General features: G+C 38.9%; 1 protein-coding gene across 1 annotated transcript in view; it reads right to left on the bottom strand.

The window, feature by feature from the left end:
- The window catches only part of SMURF2 (SMAD specific E3 ubiquitin protein ligase 2), a 113,905-nt gene that overhangs the window by 40,886 nt on the left and 49,595 nt on the right, over positions 1-23,424 (bottom strand). Inside the window, exons 2-3 of the mRNA XM_027517700.1 lie at positions 6,770-6,808; positions 1,548-1,656 (exon numbers count right to left, since the gene is read on the bottom strand). Of these exons, the coding sequence (XP_027373501.1) occupies positions 1,548-1,656; positions 6,770-6,808 (148 nt within the window). The remainder of the gene's footprint in view (positions 1-1,547; positions 1,657-6,769; positions 6,809-23,424) is intronic.

Below are 23,424 nucleotides of genomic sequence, written 5' to 3' on the forward strand. Positions count from 1 at the left end.
TATGAAAAAGAAACAATGAGAAAGCAAAATGATATTGGAAATTAAAAACTGGAGAGCAGAAATTATATTAAATAGGAATGCTTGAAAAAACGGCCCAAATATTTTGATGTGGACTTTAATTACTAGAAGTAAACATTTTTATTATCACTTTTTTTTAATATGGGAGAAAAAAGACAGGACAACTAAATGATAATCAATTCAGGAGGGGTACCATCCAAATAACAGGAGTTCCAGAAGAGGAAAAAGAAATACAATGGAGGAGAGGGAATTATCTATAGATCATTAAATAAACAGAAAAGTTTCCTGTGACTGAAGAGTCTAAGTATCCAGATTAAAATCACAGTAAATACTGAGCACTGTATTTCAAATACACTGTAGGAGAGAGAGTCTGTGAAGTGCTCAATGAGACAGATGGAAAACTAAACAAATGGTAAAGTTAGACAGCTATTAATTTCATAAAAATAAAAAGGTGTCCAGAAAGAAAATACAATCATTGCACACCACATGACTCAGTCATGAATATTTTACATGATAATAGCATAAACAAAGAACAATATGATTTAAACAAGAAGGTTCAAATAACTATATATAGGAGGGCTGGGAGAAGGAAAGGGGCATATGGATGCTGTAGGAATGGGATGAGAGAGATCAGCTGTAAGAGCTAAATGATCTTATATGGTAAAAAAATTTTAAATAATACCTAATACTAAATAAACATATATTTACATTAAATGCTATAAATAAGCACGATACCTAAATGTAGAAAATTCTACAATGGCCAAAGTTATTGAAAACAGTTACCTTGAGAATTAGAATCAGGAATAAGAATTTTCCCATTAAAAGCCCTACAGTATCATCTGCCTTTTTAAAAATGGTACATATGCTACTATGATTAAAATAGATTTTAGAAGAAATCATCCATATAAGAAACAAAGAGAATGCCTGTGTGTGTACTCCAATGATGATTTCTGATTTTATATTTATAACTGACCTAACCAGATCAAACCAGTCAATCTTAAAGGAAATCAACCCTAAATACTCAGAAGAACTGATGCTGAAGCTGAAGCTCCAATACTTTGGGCACCTGATGCAAACAGCCAACTCACTGGAAAAGACCCTGATGCTGGGAAAGATTGAAGGCAGAAGGAGAAGAGGATGACAGAAGATGAGATGATTGGATGGCATTGCCAATGTAATGGACATGAACTTGGGCAAATTTCAGGAGATGCAAAGGGACAGGGAAGCCTGGCATGGTGCAGTCCATGGGGTTGCAAAGATTCGGACATGACTTGGCAGCTGAACAAACTGACCTAAAGTGAATTAATGCTCTATGTGACTGAAGGGGGGGCTGCACTTTACTGTGCACACGTCTCGTTCTTCATAGGCTTATTAAGGACCCCGCATCTTCACACAAGGTTTCGCATCCCTCTGTGACAATCAAATTACACCATGATCAAACTCAGATCATATTCAGTGATTCTTTTCAAAGACTATATCAAATAATATTGAGTCTATGTTTTTATTTCAAATAAACCATTTAAACCTACAGGTCATAATGCTGATTCCATTTTGGATCGAGTGTATTCTTCACAGTATCTGTAGAATGGCATTGCCCAGATCCATCAACCACCACCTTAGCAAATGGATCAGGAAGCCCTGTGGGGGGTGGGGGGAAAAAAGGGAGGGTTTAAAGAATATTTTGACAAGAAGATTAATTATATAAAGACTAACATTTGCTACAAAAGACTTATTCCATTCTTTATAACATTAAGCTACAAATGAAAAGTGGTCCATTTTAAAACTAAGATTAAAACTAATTCTACATTAAGTATCAAACCTACACTTTTTTTTTTCTTGCTCCTGTCTCGAACAATCTCACTTAAACTACCAGTCTAGAGATTATCTTACAATGTAGTCTTCATTCATCTTTACCAGCCCTTTAACCCCTGAGGGGTGAATGCTTAAAGCATACCTGGCTCTCTCAGAGCTTTCCCAAGGTCTCCCTTAGTAGCTCAGTTACAGAAAGAGCTTACTGAAGTTTTGACACGGGAACACAGGCTACCAAGAAATCAAATTAGCCATAAAGTTTTTTACTGAATAACTACCATGAGTTATGAGAAACTGAAACAAAAAATTTAACACCCTGCCTTAAAAGAGCTTCCTATCTGAGAATATTAAAACACTATACATTATAAACAAAACAAAAAACCCCAAGAATAAGCAAGTTTTTGACCGTACTGATTATAAAGAAAACACTTATAATACCATGTCAGGCACTATTCTAAATGCTTTATGTATATTAAACCTCTTAATCTTCAAAATCATTCTATGGAGTGAATACTACTACTATCTCTATTTTACTGATGAGGAAACTGAGGCACAAAGGGGTTAATTAACTAGCCTAAGGTCACACAGTAGGAGGTGGAGAGCCAGGGTCTGAAGTGTAGACTCTTACACCCAGGTACACAGTCTGGTTCGTAACTTTATGCTCTTTACACTGTATCATACCTCTCATTTGCTCCCTGGTTCAACAGTGAGTACAAGAGCTCGGAAAAGCAGAACAACCTGAGTCTGAACAGTAGAGAAAGGCTCCCCACCCTACAGCCCATTTTGAGGGCATGGGATTCCTCTGGGGTTTAAAGAACAAACAAAAGGAGTAACAAGCGGGGTATAACAATACTTGAAGGGCTTTGAGCAATCTAATAAAAGCCTTTGTGCTGAAGTGTAAAAAGTAAATACCGTTGGAGAGATTAGACTGATTAGTAAGAAAGGCTTAAAAGTCAGAAAATAAAGGCTTGAAATGACTTAAATAGAAAACGGGGAGCTGTTTTAGATTTTTGAGCATTGCTATAAAAATACTGTCGCATCTGTCTACTAGTGGTATCCAGAGAAGGAAAGGTTAAAGGCACAGAGAAGCTGTTCTAACTTTCACACAGTAGGATGAGTAGAATTTTAAAATTCAGGGGAAGAAGGTAGAACTAAACAAAATGTTAGAGAGCAAAACAACAATTCAGGAGTTAGACATACTGGGATAGCGCAGATTTCCCAGAGACAGCTGAAAATACTAAAATGAAATACTGGTAAGTGTTGATAATTGCAGAAACTTTGTACCTTGATAACTATGCTAATTTTTTAAGTCAAGATATTAATCTGCCAATATTCAAGGCCAGACAGAAATCATCTAGCCAGTTCCTCAATTCTATGATTCTGTGATCTAGCAACTTCAAATAAGAGAAGACTAATATTTAGCAGTATTAAGTATTCAAGAAAAACCTTGGCAAGTGAGAGTATCAATCTATTTAACTATATATTTCTTGCAGTTTAGCACTATTCATATTAGTATTTCAATAAAACCTAAGCTTTTGTAAATGCGTCTAATGGAAGAATACTTTCCCCTCTACTTGCAATAATATTAACTTTTATAATCCATTTTATCTGGTTCTTTTGATTCTACTATCTAAACAAATAAACATATAAGTGTATGTCTCTAAGTAAAAACAAAATTTTAAAAATCACATTTCTAGCTTTCCCTTTAGATGGCCCTTAACTAGTTAAAGAATCAAGACTGAGAAAAACAACTTTTTCACACAGAAGTCAGTAGGTGTGGCTTCTAGATCCTTATTTAAGTATGAAAGTCTGAATCTCATCTTCCTATGTTCCTTTCTGTTATATAATACAAAATACAAGCTCTTCTCCCTAACAAAAAAACACCTGGGTTTCAACTTACCTGATTATATTATCCTACAAGAATTTAACATGAGAGTCAAGTTCCCCTAATGCAGTCGGAAGATAAAGTTTTCACAAGTTAGTGAGACCTCTAGTGGTAAATATAAAGTGGCTATTTTCTATATTTTAAAAAAATTTCTCAATTCTCCCCATCATTTCAGTCATATAAAATAGCTAAAACTCAGGAACTTCCTCACTACAATAATGCACTTAATGAGCTTCAAATAATGAGACAAAAATTTCCACTTAAAAGTGAGTTACTTAGCAGATAAAATAAAGCTTTGTTTTTGATTGGGGTGGGGGAGGAAAAAACATTCAACCAAACATGCTCAAGCTCAATGACTTCAATTTGGCCCTACACAGCACCTTAACAAAGTATCTTACACACAAAGATTTTATTTAAATGTTGCATAAAAGACAAAAAGAACTTGACACTAATAAAAACATTCTTTTAAAAACAAAATGAATATATTCTTTTTTGTAGCTGAGTAATATTCCATCCCCCTGGAGAAGGGAATGGCTAACCCACTCCAGTATTCTTGCCTGGAGAATTCCATGGACAGAGAACAGGTGTATCCATGGGGTCACAAAGAGTCAGACACGACTGAGTGACTTTAATATTCCATTGTATACATGTAAAGGACAAAACAATATTAAAGCAATTATCCTCCAATAAAAAAAGAGGAAAAAAAGACAATAACAACAGATACTATTAAAGAAACACAATGGATAAATGGATAGATACGTGATGAAGTTAATGACAGAATGTGGATGATGGATATTCATTGTAAAATTCTTTACATGTTCCTATGTGTTTGAAATTTTTTTCTGCCAAAATTTGGGGGGAAGCGGGGGTGTAATATTTTTAAAAGCCAGTAAGCTTGAAAATAGTTCCCAAAGATGAGTTAGCAAAACTTTTCTCAGAAAAGGTAGATTATCTCAAAGTAAAGGTAGTATTATCTCAAATTATACAAATTACTCTACAAAAGACAACACACGGCAGTGCATTTCTTCCTATAGTTAAATATATATAATGTCGGCCTATAGTCATGCTTCATATTCAAATTTACACTTTTCATTCCACATGACTTAAATTGATCTACAAGCAGAGAGAACTATATTGCAGTATCAATGATAACAGCATTCTGATCAATATAAACACACTCTCACTCAAATTTAATTGAGAGATTTAGGAACTATCATTCAACTCTTTCTTTGAAATTGATATGGGCAACCCTCAACATATCAACACATCAAAAATAAATGTATCTGTCATAGAGGGAGGACCCTCCCAGCTTGAACCTGGGGTGCTCCGTCCCCAGCTGAGTCTCTCCTGAAGGCCTCACGAACGGGTTTCCTGTTTTCCCACCAGACCATCAAGTGTTTCTTCCAACCTGGGTTTCAAAGATAATCACAGTTTCCTCTAGTTTTCTTATCCCTGAAGCATCCTCACAACTCAAGAATTTTTATCAATTTTTACTGCTTACACCAATAAAAAGGGGAAAGATTTCCTTCTTTTTTTTCACATACAACTTATGAACAGATAAAGATCATGTAATTGATAATAATAGACTCTCAGGGGTTTACAAAGACTTAGAATAAGATTTCTCTAGATTTCCTAGGAAGACTGAGACAAAGATATCTGATGCTTTATTGGAGAAGGTGTGTCTTGGGACTCCAGAGGAAGGAAAAGAATTTGGGAAGGAAGGTAAGGAGACAAAACTGAAGACATTGTCTTTAAAACCAGAACAGTTGTCCTGGAAGTGGGGGTGGGTAGACAATGCCTTACTTCACTCCCTCTTCTCCGTGTCACCTGCCTAGCCAATCCTACTGGGCACTCTGAAGTCCCACTAGGATAAATCCTACTTCGGATCAACCTAGAGGAAGGTCAAAGGGGTACACATCAGTTTAGATCATCGGCAACAGGGAAGAGGGGGATAGTTCAGTAGCCACTGTGAAGGTAACACTAACTGGGGCAGCAAGGAGAGAGTCACTGGCCCCCCTCCTGCAACATGCTGTAGGGTAAAAAGAATATGGTACATAAATGGAAACTACTTAACCATGTCCCAAATTATCCTGTTTAACTGCTCTACCATATAAGCATACCATAATTTACACAGTTAATGTTATTTTATAAACTTTAAGGTGCTCTTCTAGGAAGACTGAAGTAATTAAAATTTTAAGTGGAATGAATTAAATATGATTTAAAATAGATCAAGAGCTTATTACTTCTTTTAATCAAACCTTGAAAATTAACTAAGTCATATATTAATTAGCATATAGCCAGTTTTTGCTGGCTGGTAGGATCTGAACTTTAAAAATCTAATGAACTTCTCTATTTCTAATTTCAAATATTTTGTCTATCAAATTTTGCTGGCTTAGACTTTTTTTTTTAACAAACAAATTATATGATTTTTACTCAAAAATTTAAAGCCAATGTGAAGTCTAATATTATAGGGTAAAGATTTTAAATATGTGTGAGGGGTACTTCCCAATCCTCCCTCACAGAACTTAATCCTATTTTAAATAAAGCCACAAAAAAATATCACAACTGATTGACAAAGAAACTGCAAACACAGTAACTAAATGTCTTTTTTGGAGCCTGAGACATTAGGAGCTTCTATGGTCAAATGAGGCAGAGCTTTCTTTCCTACACTCTGGAAATTCCAAGCAGACTGAATGACTTCACTGCCTTCCAATAACTCCTGAATGCATGGGTAAAATTTCTACAAAATGTTAGGGGGAAAGTGTTTAAAAAATACTCTCAAATCTCTTCTAGAAACCTAGTAGTATGCACACCTTCAGTATACGTTACACACACACATTTCACACAAACACGCTGGGGGCCTCAGTGGATAAAGGGAAAGGGGCTAAGGAGCACAAAATCCTCTGTAAGAAATGTGACGCCAAAAGGCTCCATCAAAGAATTCATAAAACAATAAGTATATTTCTGAACAGAGAAATCCCTAAACCAGACAATTCTGAAAATGCTTTGCAAAAAAATCTACATACAATATACAAGATTTAAAGTTAATTTACTTACGGAAAAAATCCTTTTTCACCAAGTTTTTTGCACAGAGTACTGCAAAAAAAAAAAAAAATACATGGGAAGAATTAAAATGGTGAGATTGCACCGTCAAACATTTTGAAACACTGTGAAATACTAGTGAATAATAATTAAACACTAATTATAGCAAGGTATGAAATATGATCACAATCTTTGATTAAAGCTTAGCAAAAGACAGCTGAACCAGTGGCTGCAACTTCAGCAATGATCACCAGTAACAGGTGAGGGCAACAAAGTTTATAAATCTGGTATTCTAACAAAGAACCGATTCCTATCTTCCATCAAGATCTAGTCTCAGAGTAGCTTGATAGCAAGGGAAAAACACAGTTCTAAGGAGGAAATACATACACTGGGATTAATATACATATACTTTAAGGGTAAAATAATTCTATATTGAAGAGGATCATAAGTAAAATAAAGCTTAAATGATATAGATGACATTAAAAAAAAAATAACATCGTTATTTCTCTCCATCTAAACTCCACAGAAACACTGGCTAAATGACAAGAAAGATTGACTGTGTCTTCCAAAAACTAAAAGTTAATGTATCAAGACAGATATCCCAAATCCACATTCTCTGGATTACCCTGCATTAAATGATTACTTACATGGTGATGGCTGCACAGCCTTGTGAATAGATCAATTCTAAAATCACTGGACTGCACATGCTTTAGAGGGATGAATTTTACAGTACATGAATTACATGTCAATTTAAAAACCTCTGCTTATGCAGTCACTGAACTTCTGTAATTCAAACTTGTTATAAGTGAAGGGAAACCACCAATGTCCATATATTTATACTTTAATTTATAAAATATCTATGAATGTAATGTGTGACTAATTTCTACCCACTTCTACTGATAGTTTAAATGGTCTGTTCAATTAGTTGCGCTTATTGGAAGTTTAGTGTGTAAAAATTCACTTAACAAACCTTGGGAACAAGTCTAAATAAACGAATCACTGTGAAAAGTTCAAATAAAAATAATCTTGAAGACAGATGTTACTGACAAATGAATAAAATTATTAAGTAAGCACAAGAAACTGATTTACTAGTCAGAGTCTCTTATGCCCTGTGTTAGAAACAGTTTAAGAACATAAAAACTCAATCATGAAAACCAAGGCCATATTTCAGAATACCAAATCAGAAAGCTGACTGAGGAGAACACCTCCCACGGGACTTCCCTGGGGCCCAGCAATGAAGACTCTGCGCCTCCACTGCAGGGGCTGTGCATTCAAGCCCTGGTTGGGGACCCAAGATCCACCATGCCTTGTGGCATGGTCAAAAAAAAAAAACTTTTTTAAAACAAGAAAACCAAGAACAGGGGTGCTGTTGTCATAGAGAACTTGGAATGTGATATGATAAAGAATTAAAAAAAAAACAAAAACTCCCTCAACTTTTGTTATCATCACATAAACTGAACAGAATACTCAGGATCTATACATACACAACACACACTGTTAAGTCGCTAGGTCTATCCAGCTCTTTTGCGATACCATGAACTGTAGCCTGCTAGGCTCTTCTATTCATGGGATTTTTCAGATTAGAATACTGGAATGGGTTGCTATTTCCTTCTCCGGGGGCTCTTCCCTACCGAGGGACTGAACACACGTCTCCGGCATTGGCAGGCAGATTCTGTACCACTGAGCCACCAGGGAAGCCCATACAGCACATATATAAATTCAAATCATAACCTGCAGTGTTGACAAGGTAGTAGTAATTTTTAAATCAGCATTCTATGATTCAAAACATAAATAACTATACATCCTACTTCAGAGAAAAAAAATACAAGGGAAGTTCTCCAACTTCTTATCACTAAGCCTACAAACACACTGTTTTAACACTCATTCTTTTTTTCTTCCTCCCACTTACCATGTTCACTCCTCTAATGGCATCCTTCCGATCGTGCTATGGATTTCATACCCAACCCATCACTTTCTCAAGAACCTGTCCCCTCATCTCCTCTAGTGATGGCCTCATCAGTATTTACTCATACACTTGCCCGTGCCTCTGCACTCCAGCCACCATCTTAACTCTTTTCTTCCATAACTGAACTACTTTAAAACAGTGTGTACACTTTGTGACTTCACTTCTTTACTACCCACTAACGCCTCAATTAACTGTAGTTTGGCTTCTCCTCTCACCATTGCCTGACACTGCTTCTCCAAAGCACTGGGGACCTAATTACTAAATCCATCCAATGGGCGCTTTTCATTCTTTATTGCACTTGCCCCTGGGGGGCATTTGCCACTACTGACTACTCCCTCTTCTGGAACCCCTCTCTACTTTTGGTTTCTGCTTAACACCAAACATAAAATTTACATCAAGCGTAATTTTTTAAAATTAAGTTATTTTTAATTGGAGGATAATTGCCTTACAATATTGTGTTGGCTTCTGCCATATATCAACATGGATCAGCCATAGGTGTACGTATGTCCCCTCCCTCTTGGATCTCCCTCCCACCTCCCAGCCCATCCCACCCCTCTCGGCTGTCACAGAGCAGCGGGTCTGAGCTCCCCGCGTCATACAGCAACTTCCCACCCGCTATCTATTTCACACGTGGCAGTGTGTATGTTTCCGTGCTCCTCTCTCAAGTCGTCCCTCCCTCTCCTTCCCCGCCTATGTCCATAAGTCTGTCCTCCATGTCTGCGTCTCTCTGCTGCCCTGCAGATACGTTCATCAGTACCAGCTTTCTGTATTCCATTTATATGCATTAACATACAATATCTATCTTTCTGACTTACTTCAATCTGTATAATAGGCTCTAGGTTCATCCACCTCATTAGAACTGAGTCAAATGCATTCCTTTTTATGGCTGAGTAATACTCCATTGTGCATATGTATCATAAACAATCCAAGTATAAAATTTACTCTAAGTCATGTTTGCCAGATCTCTTTCCTTTGCTCCATCCATGAAAGTTGAGGTTCTTCAGAGATGTCCTCACTCAGGTCCTCTTTTACTCTATAACCTAAGGAGCACAGATGTCCATCCTATAAACCTTGGAATTATATGTAAACTGTTACATGCTCAACACAATATTGGCAAACTGAATCCAACAACACATAAAAAAGATCACATACCACGATCAAGCTGAATTCATTCCACAGTCACAAGGATGGCTCAACATATGAAAATCAATCAACGTGATACACCACATCAATGAAAGACCCAAAAAAAGCCACATTATCATCTCAATGGGTGCAAAAAAACATTTGATAAAATTCAGTATCCATTCATGATAAAAACTACAGAGAAAACATATCTCAACATAAAAAAAGCTATTTATGACAAACCCACAGCCAATATAACACTCAACACTGAAAAGCAGAAAGACCTCCTGCTAAAATCTGGAACAAGACAAGGATGCCCATTCTCACCACTTCTATTCAGCCAGCATTGATGCAGATGACATGACACTACTATACATAAAAAACCCTAAAGACACACATAAAAACCACTAGTACTGATAAATTCAGCAAGATATCAGAATACAAGATTGTCGTGCCTAAATCTGTCACATTTCTTTACACTAACAGTGAAATACGAGAAAAGGGCAAGGGGGAAAATAAATCTCTTCTGAAATTGCATCTAAAAAAAAAAAAAAAAAAAACACCATAGGAATAAACCTCACCAAGGAGGTGAAAGACTTCTATGCTGAGCGCTATAAAACATTCATAAAGGAAATTGAAGATGATTCAAAGAAATGAAAAGGGGCTTCCCTGGTGGTTCAGTGGTTAAGAATCCACCTTGCAATGCAGGGACACGGGTTCAACCCCTGGTCCCAGAAGATCCCACATGCTGTGGAGCAACTAAGTCTGTATACCACAACTACTGAGCCCATGCTCTAGAGCCCATGAGCTGCAACCACTGAAGCTCTGAAGCCTGTGCTCTGCAACAAGAGAAGCCAATGCAATGAGAAGCCTGAGCACTGCACCTAGAAAGCAGCCCCCAACCGCTCCAACTCGAGAGTAGCCCCCGCTCGCTCTAACTAGACAAAGTCCACATGCAGCAACGAAGACTCGGCACAGACAAAAATAAAAACAAAGAAATGGAAAGATATCCCATGCTCTTGGATTCAAAAAACACTGTTAAAGTGGTCGTACTACTCAAGGCCATCTACAGATTTAATGTGATCATTATCAAATTACCCACATCACTTTTCCCAGAACCAGAACAAACAAACCTAAAATTTTTATGAAACCATAAAAGACCCAGAATAGCCAAAGCAATCTAAGGAGAAAGAACAAAGGTGGAGGCATAACCTTCCCAAACCTCAAACAATACTACAAAGTTACAGAAATCAAAACAGTGCAGTACTGCCACCAACACACATGGGTCGGTGGGACAGAACAGAGCCCAGAAACAGACCTGCAAACCCAGAGTCGATTACTCCATGACAAGGCAAGAATATACAACGGAGAAAAGACAGTCTCTTCAACAAGTGGTACCAAAAAAACTGGACAGCCACAAGGAAATCAATGAAGTTAGAACAGTCTCTCATACCATACACACAAAAAAACTTAAACTGGCTTAAAGATTTAAATATAAGACATGACACCATAAAACGCCCAGAAGAGAATACAGGCAAAGCTTCTCTGACATAAATCAATGGTTTCTTGGGTCAGTCTCCAAGACAACAGAAATAAAGCAAAAATAAACAAATGGGATTGTGGTGTTGGAGAGGACTCTTTGAGAGTCCCTTGGACTGCAAGGAGATCCAACCAGTCCATCCTGGAGGAGATCAGTCCTGGGTGTTCATTGGAAGGACTGATGCTGAAGCTGAAACTCCAATACTTTGGCCCCCTCATGAGAAGAGTTGACTCACTGGAAAAGACCCTGATGCTTGGAGGGATGGGGGCAGGAAGAGAAGGGGACGACAGAGGATGAGATGGCTGGATGGCATCACCGACTCAATGGACATGAGTTTGGGTAACACAACTCTGGGAGTTGGTGATGGACAGGGAGGCCTGGAGTGCTGCTCTTCATGGGGTCGCAAAGGGTTGGACACGACTGAGCGACTGAACTGAACTGAATCAAATATAAGCTTTACACAGCAAAGGAAATCATAAACAAAAAGACAACCTACAGAATAGGAGAAAATATTTGCAAACAATGCAACCAACAAGGGCTTAATTTCCAAAACATACAAACAGCTCATACAACTCAGTAACAAAAACAAACAAAAAAACCCAGTCAAAAAATGGGCAGAAGATCTCAACTACAACCAAAGGAGTAGTCATACTACTCCAAATAAGACATACAGATGGCCAACAGACACATGGAAAGAGGCTCAACACTGCTAATATGAGAGAAGTGGCAATCAAAACTACAATGAGGTGTCACCTCACCCCAGTCAGAATGGCCATCATTAAAAAGTCTACAAATAATAAACGCTAGTGAGGGTGTGGAGAAAAGGGAACCCTCCTGCACTGTCGGTGGGGATGAAGTTGGTGCAGCCACTATGGAAAACAACATGGAGGTTCCCCAAAACACAGTGTGGCCACATGATTCAGTAATCCCACTACTGGGCACATATCTGGAGAAAATGTTAATTCCAAAAGATACATGTACCCCAATGTTCATAAAAGCACTACTTATAATAGCCAAGACAAGGAAGCAACGTAAATGTCCATCAACAGATAAATGGATAAAAAAGATGTGATCCACACATACACAGGAATACTACTCAGCCATAAAAAAAAAAAGAAAAACTGCCATTTGCAACTACATGGGTGGACCTAGAGATCACCATACTTCAAGTGAAGTCAATCAGAAAGAGAAAGACAAATACCATATGCTGTCACTTACGTGGGAAATCTAAGACATGATACAGATGAACTTATTTACAAAACAGAAGCAGATTCACAGACGTAGGGAACAAACATGGTTACAAATGGGAAAAGGTTAGGGGAGGGGTAACTTAGGCGTTTGGGATTCAGATAGATAAACAAGGCACTACTGTACAGCACAGGGGACTATATTCAATCTCCTGAAATAAACCAGGGTGGACGAGGAAAATAAAAACTGTTATATCCACGTGTACTCTCCTGGGGAGAAAGTTCATAGTTTTGACAGTCTGACAAAGCTCTTCCTCTCGTCTTGAAAAATAAATTTGATGAGCCATTTTTTCATATGTTCTCCCTGGTCTTTACCATTTTGATGACACCTCAATCTATAAACCCAACCCTCAGCTCTCTCTTGAACTCCAGGTCCACACAGGCACACTAAATACACCCTCAAATAAAAATCACTATCCCCCTTTCCCTCAAACTCCTTCTCCAGTTAACTTTCTTTCAATAAATATCTTTGCTTTCCATTCTATTGCCCTAGTCAGAAACCTCCACAGCAACCTTCACTACACTACCCCCTCCCCACCTCCTGGCAATTACCACTTCTAATCAACTCTGCCTCTGAAATATCCTTCATCTGTCCACTTCTCCCTATTACCAGTGCCATTACACCTGTGCAGACCACCATCAACTACTGTTTAAGTCATTACAACAGCCTCCCAATCAGTCCCCTGCCTTAAACCCCAACTGCCTTCAATCAGGTCTCCACACTAGACCTAAAATGATTTTTCTAAAAATATTAATTCCTTCCATCCATTTCTCTAATAACTTTCCAAAACATGTGTAAAACACTCAAAACAGTCCTTCCACTGGTGCTCTGGATCACATACCCAACCTCCCACTTTCTCAGGAACCTTGTATCTCGTCTCTTCTATTGACCTCCATTCTTATAATACTGCCAAGGTGTTCAGCCCAAAACCTATCTGGCTAGTAAGCCCATCAGGCCCTGGCTCCTGCTCTCTGACCTCGTCTTCCACCACCGCCCGTCCTCTTCAAGCATCCAAGTCCAAGATCCAGCCACACTAAACCTTCACATTCTCAAACATATTCTCTCACCCACAGCCTTCATGTGCCATTCTCTCTCCCCAAAACATCTGCCCCAGGCAACTTCAACTACCCGTATTTAGGTCTCAAAAGGGAAGGAAGCTTTTTAGAACATATTTCTCTCAACCTTTTGCCCACTTGCATTTTCACAGAAGCCCATACTTATCCCAGGCACTTGCCGCACGTTATTATGTTTTTCGGTTTAGAATGTTGCTTGTAACTAGAGGTGGTAAGCTCCATTCAGCTGCATCATGTCTGTATCATTTCTTTACAGCCCCTGCACCAAGCCAACACTGCGCCAGACATTTGATGGGCACTTAGTAAAATGCTAAATAAAAAACAAACTCCAAAATCATCTAAAATGATTTCATTCAAAGAGGGACTTGTAATACTATGTGATAGATTACCAGTCTGCAAGTAATCATAGTTTTGGCTTATACAATGTTATTATCATTTCCCGCTATTTAAAAGATACTCATCAGATCATGTTTGACATTTTTCCTTTTAATCACAAGTATGATGTTGCTAATATATGACTAAGTTTTAAAGAGTAACTGAAAAAATCAAAAGAGCAAAGAACTTTAAAGTCAGGTTCAAAGTTTATAGAGAGAAATTTTAGCAACTCTGAGACTAAGGAAGATAACACAGAGAAACAAGATTAATTTAAAACAAAGAAATATCAAGACTGGTCAGAGTGCCAACTTTAACACTACATTTCAACAGCTCCAGACAACCTTTTAATTATTTACATCCTAGTAGCAAAAGAGTGCACTTGTAAATCTTCAAATGAGATTTTCAACCACCATTTGAGATTCTGGTATTTATTCACATAAATTCATTTTCAGCCCTTGGAGTCTTTACTGTTTCTTTTCTTCGGAATGTACTCTGGGTCCTAGAACCACTGCCCACTGCTCCTTCCATCCTCGGTACCAATCATAAGAGCTCAGTAAATGCTCAGCGAGTTACTGAATTTCACTAGGACAAACTCCTATTTGTCACTGTCACTAAGGAGGTACACATCAGAATCTCCTGAGAAATATATAGTATTACAATGTGTTTTTATATTTGTAGTGTAATTTTACATTTATATTTGCACAAATTTATATCTGTAAATCACTTTCTATAACAGAAAACTATAGAAAGTTGAGCCAAGACTGGGAATGTGGCACTAGGGAAGGGCAGCAGAGAGGAAGAGCTTCCATTTTTGCTTTATAAATGATTATTACAGGAGAGAGGTAAAAATAATGTTGAGAAACACAGGAACTGAGAAATTATAGGAAGGGACTCACAGGAGAGAAACCTTGTAAGGGGGTGTGAGGGCCAGAACAAAGGCTAAAGAGTACAGACTTACCCCTAGACAGATATCAATATTTTAAAATTTTTAATGTTAAGTTTTCTCTTGAAATAATTTACAAAGAAAAGTGCATAATTCTTAAGAATATAACTCAATGAACTTCCACTAATTTCTGTATTAAAACATTATACAGGACTTCAGATATTTAACAGCCATATGTCAATTTTGAGTAATGTGAATTACAAACGTGGCATGACGCCAGCACAGTGCCATTACTTCAGATCCCATCAGGGACCAAGCCTCACACAGCCTGTGGATTTACACTAGGTTAATTTTACTAGACTAATATGATCATGCTGCTACCCTTCTCAAATTTCTTCCAAGTATTTGTCACTCCTAAGTCTACACTTCCCAAACCTAAAACCTGTTCCAGCTATTCTACTCTTCAGCAGATAGGTGGGTTTGAAATAGAGGAGATAATCAAAATAAGGTAAGGTCAGCCTGGCTGGTACACTGGTAATTCCTCTCTATTTCACACACAAGTAGATGTGACCATCTTGAGATGCTTAATGAGAACGGAATGCTCCTTCATTCACCCTTTCATTCGCATTTCCTGAACAACTGCTTTGTGCCAAGTGGGACGACAGATTCTGCAGATATACAGATAAATAAGACACAGTCCTCTGCCCTCAGAGCTTGCTGGTCAGGTACAATTCAAATATGCTATAAATGCCTTTCTTTGTTGTTGTTTTCTCAAGAAATATTTTTAAATTTCACAAAAATCTTCTTTACTATATTTTATTAGAGGCAGTGATGGAGGAAACCAGGTGCAGAAGTACAGATGCAATAAATATTACCATTTAAGTTGATGATTCCTTCTTCTGGTTGGAAAAGTGTTATCTATATGTAACACACCATCTAATAATACCAGAGTACAACTCCCAGCTGTAAAAGTAGAATGCTATTGCTGCTCTTACTGAGTTGTACTCATAATGCATGGCTGCCTATACTAAATCTGAATTAAACTCCCAAATGCTCAGTATCTTCTTGCCAAAAATTCCCCTTCCTCCTCCAGACTGGAATTGCATTCCAATTACACTGCTGATTGGAATGAGGCTGTTTGAGAAGAAAAAAAAAAAAACAAAACACTCAGACATCCCATTTTCCTTTGCCCCACAAAAACAGATTATATAGCACTGTTTGTTCAAGCTGTACGAACTATTTTTCAACAGAGTAGATTGCTTTTGTATTTTCTTTGAATTTATATTGACATTGCAAAACAAAACTGAAGTTGAGGACAGCAATCCTATACCGACTCCAACACGATGGCCTAGTGCTCTAAAGATGCCTACAATATGCACCCTTCCTGATCACTGGCTCATGACAGAAATGTAGATCTTTCTGCTCCAGGAAAATAACCTCTACTTCAACTCCTAGGCACGAAATTTAAGTTCTATTGAAAACTTGCATACAAGATAATTTTTATACCTATGTGTTTCAGTTTTTTGCTTGAAACAGGAGCCCTAAGATTCATATTCAACAGCATTATTATCCTTAAAAAAGCATGATTACAAAAGGCTATACTTACCAGAAATATCAAATACAACCTTATTTGCACAATAACAAAATATTGATAGTTATTAAGGATGACAAATAGTATGCTGAAATATAACCATTAAGATTATGTAAATATTTATTGACAAGAAAATATTTTAATATGCTGTTAAGAATAAAAGTCCATTTATTCATTAAATGAAAAGGAACTTTAGTAAGGAATATAAAAAGGTTGGATAACATTTATTGAATATTTACTATGTCCAAGTATTTACCAATCATATGAAGTTAAGTAACAGTATTACCTACATTTTTCTTTCATTTTCTTTTTGGCCACACAGCATGGTATATGGGATCTTAGTTCCCCAATTAGGGACTTGAACCTATGCCTTCTGCAGTGGAAGTGCACAGTCTTAACCATTGGATCGCCAGGGAAGTCCCTACTACACTTTAGAGATGAAGAAATTGAAGTTTAGGCATAAAGGACTTGCCAAAGATTACACTGTAAATGCTAGAGTGTAAGATAACAATACAAATAATCAATACTAATCACATAATCCAAACTCTTAATCATCATACCTACAGCTAAACACAGTCTGTCAGATTAGCTCTTCCTTTTTAAAGGAACTTAATGTGGAAAATTCTGAAAGAGATGGGAATACCAGACCACCTGACCTGCCTCCTGAGAAATCTGTATGCACATCAGGAAGCAACAGTTAGAACTGGACATGGAACAACAGACTTCCAAATCGGGAAAGGAGTATGTCAAGGCTCTATATTGTCACCCTGCTTATTTAACTTATATGCAGAGTACATCATGAGAAACGCTGGGCTGGGTGAAGCACAAGCTGGAATCAAGATTGCCTCAGATATGCAGACGACACCACCCTTACGGCAGAAAGTGAAGAAGAACTAAACAGCCTCTTGATGAAAGTGAAAGTGGAGAGTGAAAAAGTTGGCTTAAAACTCATGGCATCTGGTCCCATCGCTTCATGGCAAATAGATGGGGAAACAATGGAAACAGTGAAGAGACTTTATTTTGGGGGGCTCCAAAATCACTGCAGATGGTAACTGCAGCCATGAAATTAAAAGACGCTTGCTCCTTGGAAGAAAAGTTATGACCAACCTAGACAGCATATTAAAAAGCAGAGACATTACTTTGTGGATAAAGGTCCGTTGGTGTATGGATGTGAGAGCTGGACTATAAAGAAAGCTGAGCGCTGAAGAATTGATACTTTTGAACTGTGGTGTTGAAGAAGACTCTTGAGAGTCCCTTGGACTGCAAGGGGATCCAAACCAGTCCATCCTAAAGGAAATCAGTCCTGAATATTCATTGGAAGGACTGATGCTGAAGCTGAAACTCCAGTACTTTGGCCACCTGATGGGAAGAACTGAATCATTTGAAAAGACCCTGATGCTGGGAAAGATTGAGGGAGGGAGAAGGGGACGACAGAAGATGAGATGGTTGCATGGCATCACCAACTCAACGGACATAAGTGTGAGTAAACTCCGGGAGTTGGTGATGGATAGGGAGGCCTGGCATGCCACAGTCCATGGGGTCCCAGAGAGTCGGACACAACTGATCGACTGAACTGAACTGAACATGCTAAAGCAATTACTGGTGATACAGGTTCACAAAATGGTTAACAGAAACCCAGATTGCAAAAGGACCTCTTCCAAAAGATGAGCAATTTCTTTCAATAGATTATAGTTTACCTCTACAATCATATTAGATCTCCTTTTAACTAAATGTCTTGCTACCGTGCCGTTTAATCAAGGAATTTCAGGCAATTCATTTCATGCATGTTACAAAACAAACTGGGTCTCTAAGTTTAGCTTAATGTTTTTAGTATCCAATGGGTAACTAATTTAATCAGTTTACAGATGATGTATTAAAGATACAGGTTCTACCAACATGATATAAAAATTCTTATTTAAAGGAAAAAAAAAATAAAGTGTCAGCATTTAAGTATTTCAAAGGCAAAACTGGTTCTTAAGTTAACCAACTGAAAATGACCCATCTAGTTCCTTCACATCAAACAACTTTAAGCGCAGATATTTCTTTTAGCCACAACAGTAAATAATTACCTTAAAAAGACTGGAGGCAATTTTAAAATAAAGCTTCTTCTATTACACACACCATTATCAAGTTTTTGCATAAAAAAAAATAAAGGTTCTGCTAAAGCCAAGCAACATTCAGTATGAAATAAATGTAAAGCATGCAGTCTAGGTACTTGGTATGTAGTAGGCACGCTGCAGATACTGTTACTATAAGAAACTCTCTGAAAGTATTTCTGCTATCTTAAGCAATATTTCCTTGAATTCTTTTCTCCACTTGAGGGATGAAAATACACAGAAGTACTATCCTTCATTCATAAGGATGGTAAATTCACTGAGACTTAAGGACCTCCGAGGCAGTCTGCAGACTGAATACTATCAGGCTAGTGCTAATGGAGACAGTCACTGCACCTTCTTGACTGGCACCTTCATTCAAACAGATCCAGTTCGTAACTGGTGGCTGCTCAAGAGACAGGTCTGCTGCTGCTGCTAAGTCGCTTCAGTCGTGTCCGACTCTGTGCGACCCCATAGACGGCAGCCCAACAGGCTCCCCCATCCCTGGGATTCTCCAGGCAAGAATACTGGAGTGGGTTGCCATTTTCTTCTCCAATGCATGAAAGTGAAAAGTGAAAGTGAAGTCACTCAGTCGTGTCCGACTCTTAGCGACCCCATGGACTGCAGCCCATCAGGCTCCTCCGTCCATGGGATTTTCCAGGCAAGAGTACTGGAGTGGGGTGCCATTGCCTTCTCCAAGAGACAGGTCTAGTGTATCTAAATTTCACTACACAACAATTTACTTTCTTCATCAAAACACCAAGAGAAGGAAACCTTGGTCAAGTCAAGTATACAGTTGCAGTGAAGCCTGAACATTATTCTTCGTGTAGGGGAAAAGTTGACTCACTTTCTGGCCACTCCCAAATGTGTCTCCTTTACCCTCTTTCTCTAGAGACAGGCATAGAGATACCATACTATAAAGATATAAACACTATATAACGTTAAACGCTTTGAGTCAGAATGCCTAGGTTTGAACCCGGTGCTGTCACTTATTAACTTGTGACCCTGAACAACGACTTAAAGCCTATTCACCTCAGATATCTCGTCTGTTACAGGGAAGATACTAGGAGCTACCTTTTAGTGTTGTTTTAAAGATTAAATAAATTCAAACACATAAAACACCTGGAAGAGTACCAGGTGCTCAAAAAATATTAGCTGTTATTACTCTTTCTACTCTAAAATTTCTAATAAAGTTAATCCCCCAGGTTGCAAGCATCTTAAATAGCAAGAAAGGGGTCTTCTCACAATCTGATGAGAAGCCTGTCTTAGTTCAGGCTGCTATAATAAATGCTACAGACTGGGTGGCTTAAACAACATTTATTTCTCACAGTTCTGAGGCTGGCAAGTCCAAGATCGAGGGACAGGCAGATTCAGTGTCTGGTGAGGAGCCCCTTCTTGTTTTGTAGGCAGCCACCTTCTTGCTGTATCCTCATACAGCCACAAGAAGTAGCACCTCTCTTGAAGAGCACTAATCCCAATCAAGGAGAAGGCAATGGCACCCCACTCCAGTACTCTTGCCCGGACAATCCCATGGATGGAGGAGCCTGGAAGGCTGCAGTCCATGGGGTCGCTGAGGGTCGAACATGACTCAGCGACTTCACTTTCACTTTTCACTTTCATGCATTGGAGAAGAAAATGGCACTCCAAGAACCCACTCCAGTGTTCTTGCCTGGAGAATCCTAGGGACGGGGGAGCCTGGTGGGCTGCCATCTATGGGGTCACACAGAGTTGGACATGACTGAAGTGATTTAGTGATAGCAATAGCAATCCCAATCAAAGAGCCTCTTGGTGAAAGTGAAAGTAGAGAGTGAAAAAGTTGGCTTAAAACTCAGCATTCAGAAAATTAAGATCATGGCATCTGGTCCCATCATTTCATGGCAAATAGATGGGGAAACAGTGGAAACAGTGAGACTTTATTTTGGGGGGCTCCAAAATCACTGCTGATGGTGACTACAGATATGAAATTAAAAGATGCTTACTCCCTGGAAGAAAAGTTATAACCAACCTAGACAGCATATTAAAAAGCTGAGACTTACTTTGCCAACATAGGTCCATCTAGTCAAAGCTATGGTTTTTCTAGTAGTCATGTATGGATGTTAGAGTTAGACTATACAGAAAGCTGAGCACCAAAGAATTGATGCTTTTGAACTGTGGTGTTGGAGAATTCTTGAGAGCCCCTTGGACTGCAAGGAGATCCAACCAGTCCATCCTAAAGGAAATCAGTCCTGAATATTCACTGATGGACTGATGCTGAAGCTAGAGCTCCAATACTTTGGCCACCTGCTGCAAAGAACTGACTCACTGGAAAAGCCCCTGATGCTGGGAAAGATTGAAGGCAGGAGGGGAAGAGGACAACAGAGGATGACATGCTTGGATGGCATCACCGACTCAATGGACATGAGTTTGAGCAAGCTCAGGGAGTTGGTGATGGACAGGGAAGCATGGCATACTGCAGTCCATGGGGTCACAAAGAGTCGGACATGACTGAGCAACTGAACTGAATCCCAATCATGAGGGCTCCACCTTCATGATGTGAGTACCTCCCAAAGAGCCCCACCTTCATTTATCATCACACTAGGGATGAGCATTCCTTTTTTGGGGGGGGGAGGGGGGCTTGCAGATCTTAGTTCCCCACCCAGGGATCAAACCTGGGCTCCTAGAAGTGGAAGGCAGAGTCCTAACCACTGCACCACCAGAGAATTCCCCGATTAGGGTTTCAACATATAAAATACGGGGGGACACAGACAGAAGCATTCAGTCAGTAACAAAGTTCATGAACCTAGTAAGCTTTTGGTACACACTGATGGGTCTCAATCTGTACGCCCAGTCTTACTCCTATCTCAAAATCCAAATTCACATTACAATTGTCTACCATAACATACTCGCTTGGGATACCTTACCTTACCAGCATTTGAAATTACACGTATTCAAAACTAAACTAATCAGGGATTTTCAGGGATTTCTCTGATGGCCCAGTGGCTAATACTCCACGTATCCAATGAAGGGGGCCTGGGTTTGATCCTTTGTCAGAGAACTAGATTCCACATGCTGCAACTAAGAGCTCGCATGCCACAACTAAAGCGCCTGCATGCTGCAACTAAAAGGATCCTACGTGCTGCAGCTAGGACCTGTCACAGTCAAATACATAAATAAGTACTTTTTAAAAACCTGAATTCATCAGCTTCCCTACTGAAACAGCTCTTCTTCCTTTTGACCTCCCCAGTTCTACGAACTGCACCATATGCTTGCAATCATCCAGAGAGCAAATGTCTTATCAATCCCTCTCCCTGAACACCCAAAGTAGTTGCCAGATTATTTCAGGTATCACATATCTGCTATTTCCATTTGCAATATTCACATTTAAATAACATCAGTTCACTTCAGTTGCTCAGTCGTGTCCAACTCTTTGCAACCCCATGGACTGCAGCACGCCAGGCCTCGCTGTCCATCACCAACTCCCGGAGTTTACTCAAATTCATGTCCATCAAGTCGGTGATGCCATCCAACCATCTCATCCTCTATCTTCAATCTTTCCCAGCATCAGGGCTTTTCAAATGAGTCAATTTTTCACATCAGGTGACCAAAGTATTGGAGTTTCAACTTCACCATCAATCCTTCCAATGAATATTCAGGACTGATTTCCTTTAGGATGGACTGGTTAGATCTCCTTGCTGTCCAAGGGACTCTCCAAAGTCTTCTCCAACACCACAGTTCAAAAGCATCAATTCTTTGTCACTCAGCCTTCTTTTTATAGTCCAACTCTCACATCCATACATGACTACTGGACAAACCACAGCCTTGACTAGATGGACCTTTGTCAGCAAAGTAATGTTTCAGCTTTTTAATATGCTGTCTAGCTTGGTCATAACTTTTCTCCCAAGGAGTAAGCATCTTTTAAGGTCATGGCTGCAGTCACCATCTGCAGTGATTTTGGAGCCCAAAAAAATAAAGTCTGTCACTGTTTCCCCATCTATTTCCCATGAAGCAATGGGACCGGATGCCATGATCTTAGTTTTCTGAATGTTGAGTTTTAAGCCAACTTTTTCACTCTCCACTTTCACTTTCACCAAGAGGCTCTTTAGTTCTTCTCCACTTTCTGCCATAAGGGTGGTATCATCTGCATATCTGAGGTTATTGATATTTCTCCCAGCAATCTTGATTCCAGCTTGTGTTTCATCCAGCCCAGTATTTCTCATGATGTACTCTGCATATAAGTTAAATAAGCAGGGTGACAATATACAGCCTTGACATACTCCTTTTCTGATTTGGGGCCAGTCTGTTGTTCCATGTCCAGTTATAACTGTTCTTCCTGACCTGCATACAGATTTCTCAAGAGGCAGGTCAGGTGGTCTGGTATGCCCATCTCTTTCAGAATTTATCACAGTTTGTGGCAATCCACACAGTCAAAGGCTTTGGCATAGTCAATAAAGCAGAAATAGATGCTTTTCTGGAACTCTCTTGCTTTTTCTACGATCCAACGGATGTTGGCAATTTAATCTCTGGTTCTTCTTCTTTTTTTTAAATCCAGCTTGAACATCTGGAAGTTCACGGTTCAAGTACTGTTAAAGTCTGGCTTGGAGAATCTTGAGCATTACTTTGTAGTGTGTGAGATAAGTGCAACTGTGTGGTAGTTGGAGCATTCTTTGGCATTGCCTTTCTTTGGGATTGGAATGAAAACTGACCTTTTCCAGTCCTGTGGCCACTGCTGAGTTTTCCAAATTTGCTGGCATATTGAGTGCAGCACGTTCACAGCATCATCTTTTAGGATTTGAAATAGCT

Source organism: Bos indicus x Bos taurus, chromosome 19 (assembly GCF_003369695.1).
Source record: "Bos indicus x Bos taurus breed Angus x Brahman F1 hybrid chromosome 19, Bos_hybrid_MaternalHap_v2.0, whole genome shotgun sequence".
NCBI classification, from domain to species: domain Eukaryota; kingdom Metazoa; phylum Chordata; class Mammalia; order Artiodactyla; family Bovidae; genus Bos; species Bos indicus x Bos taurus.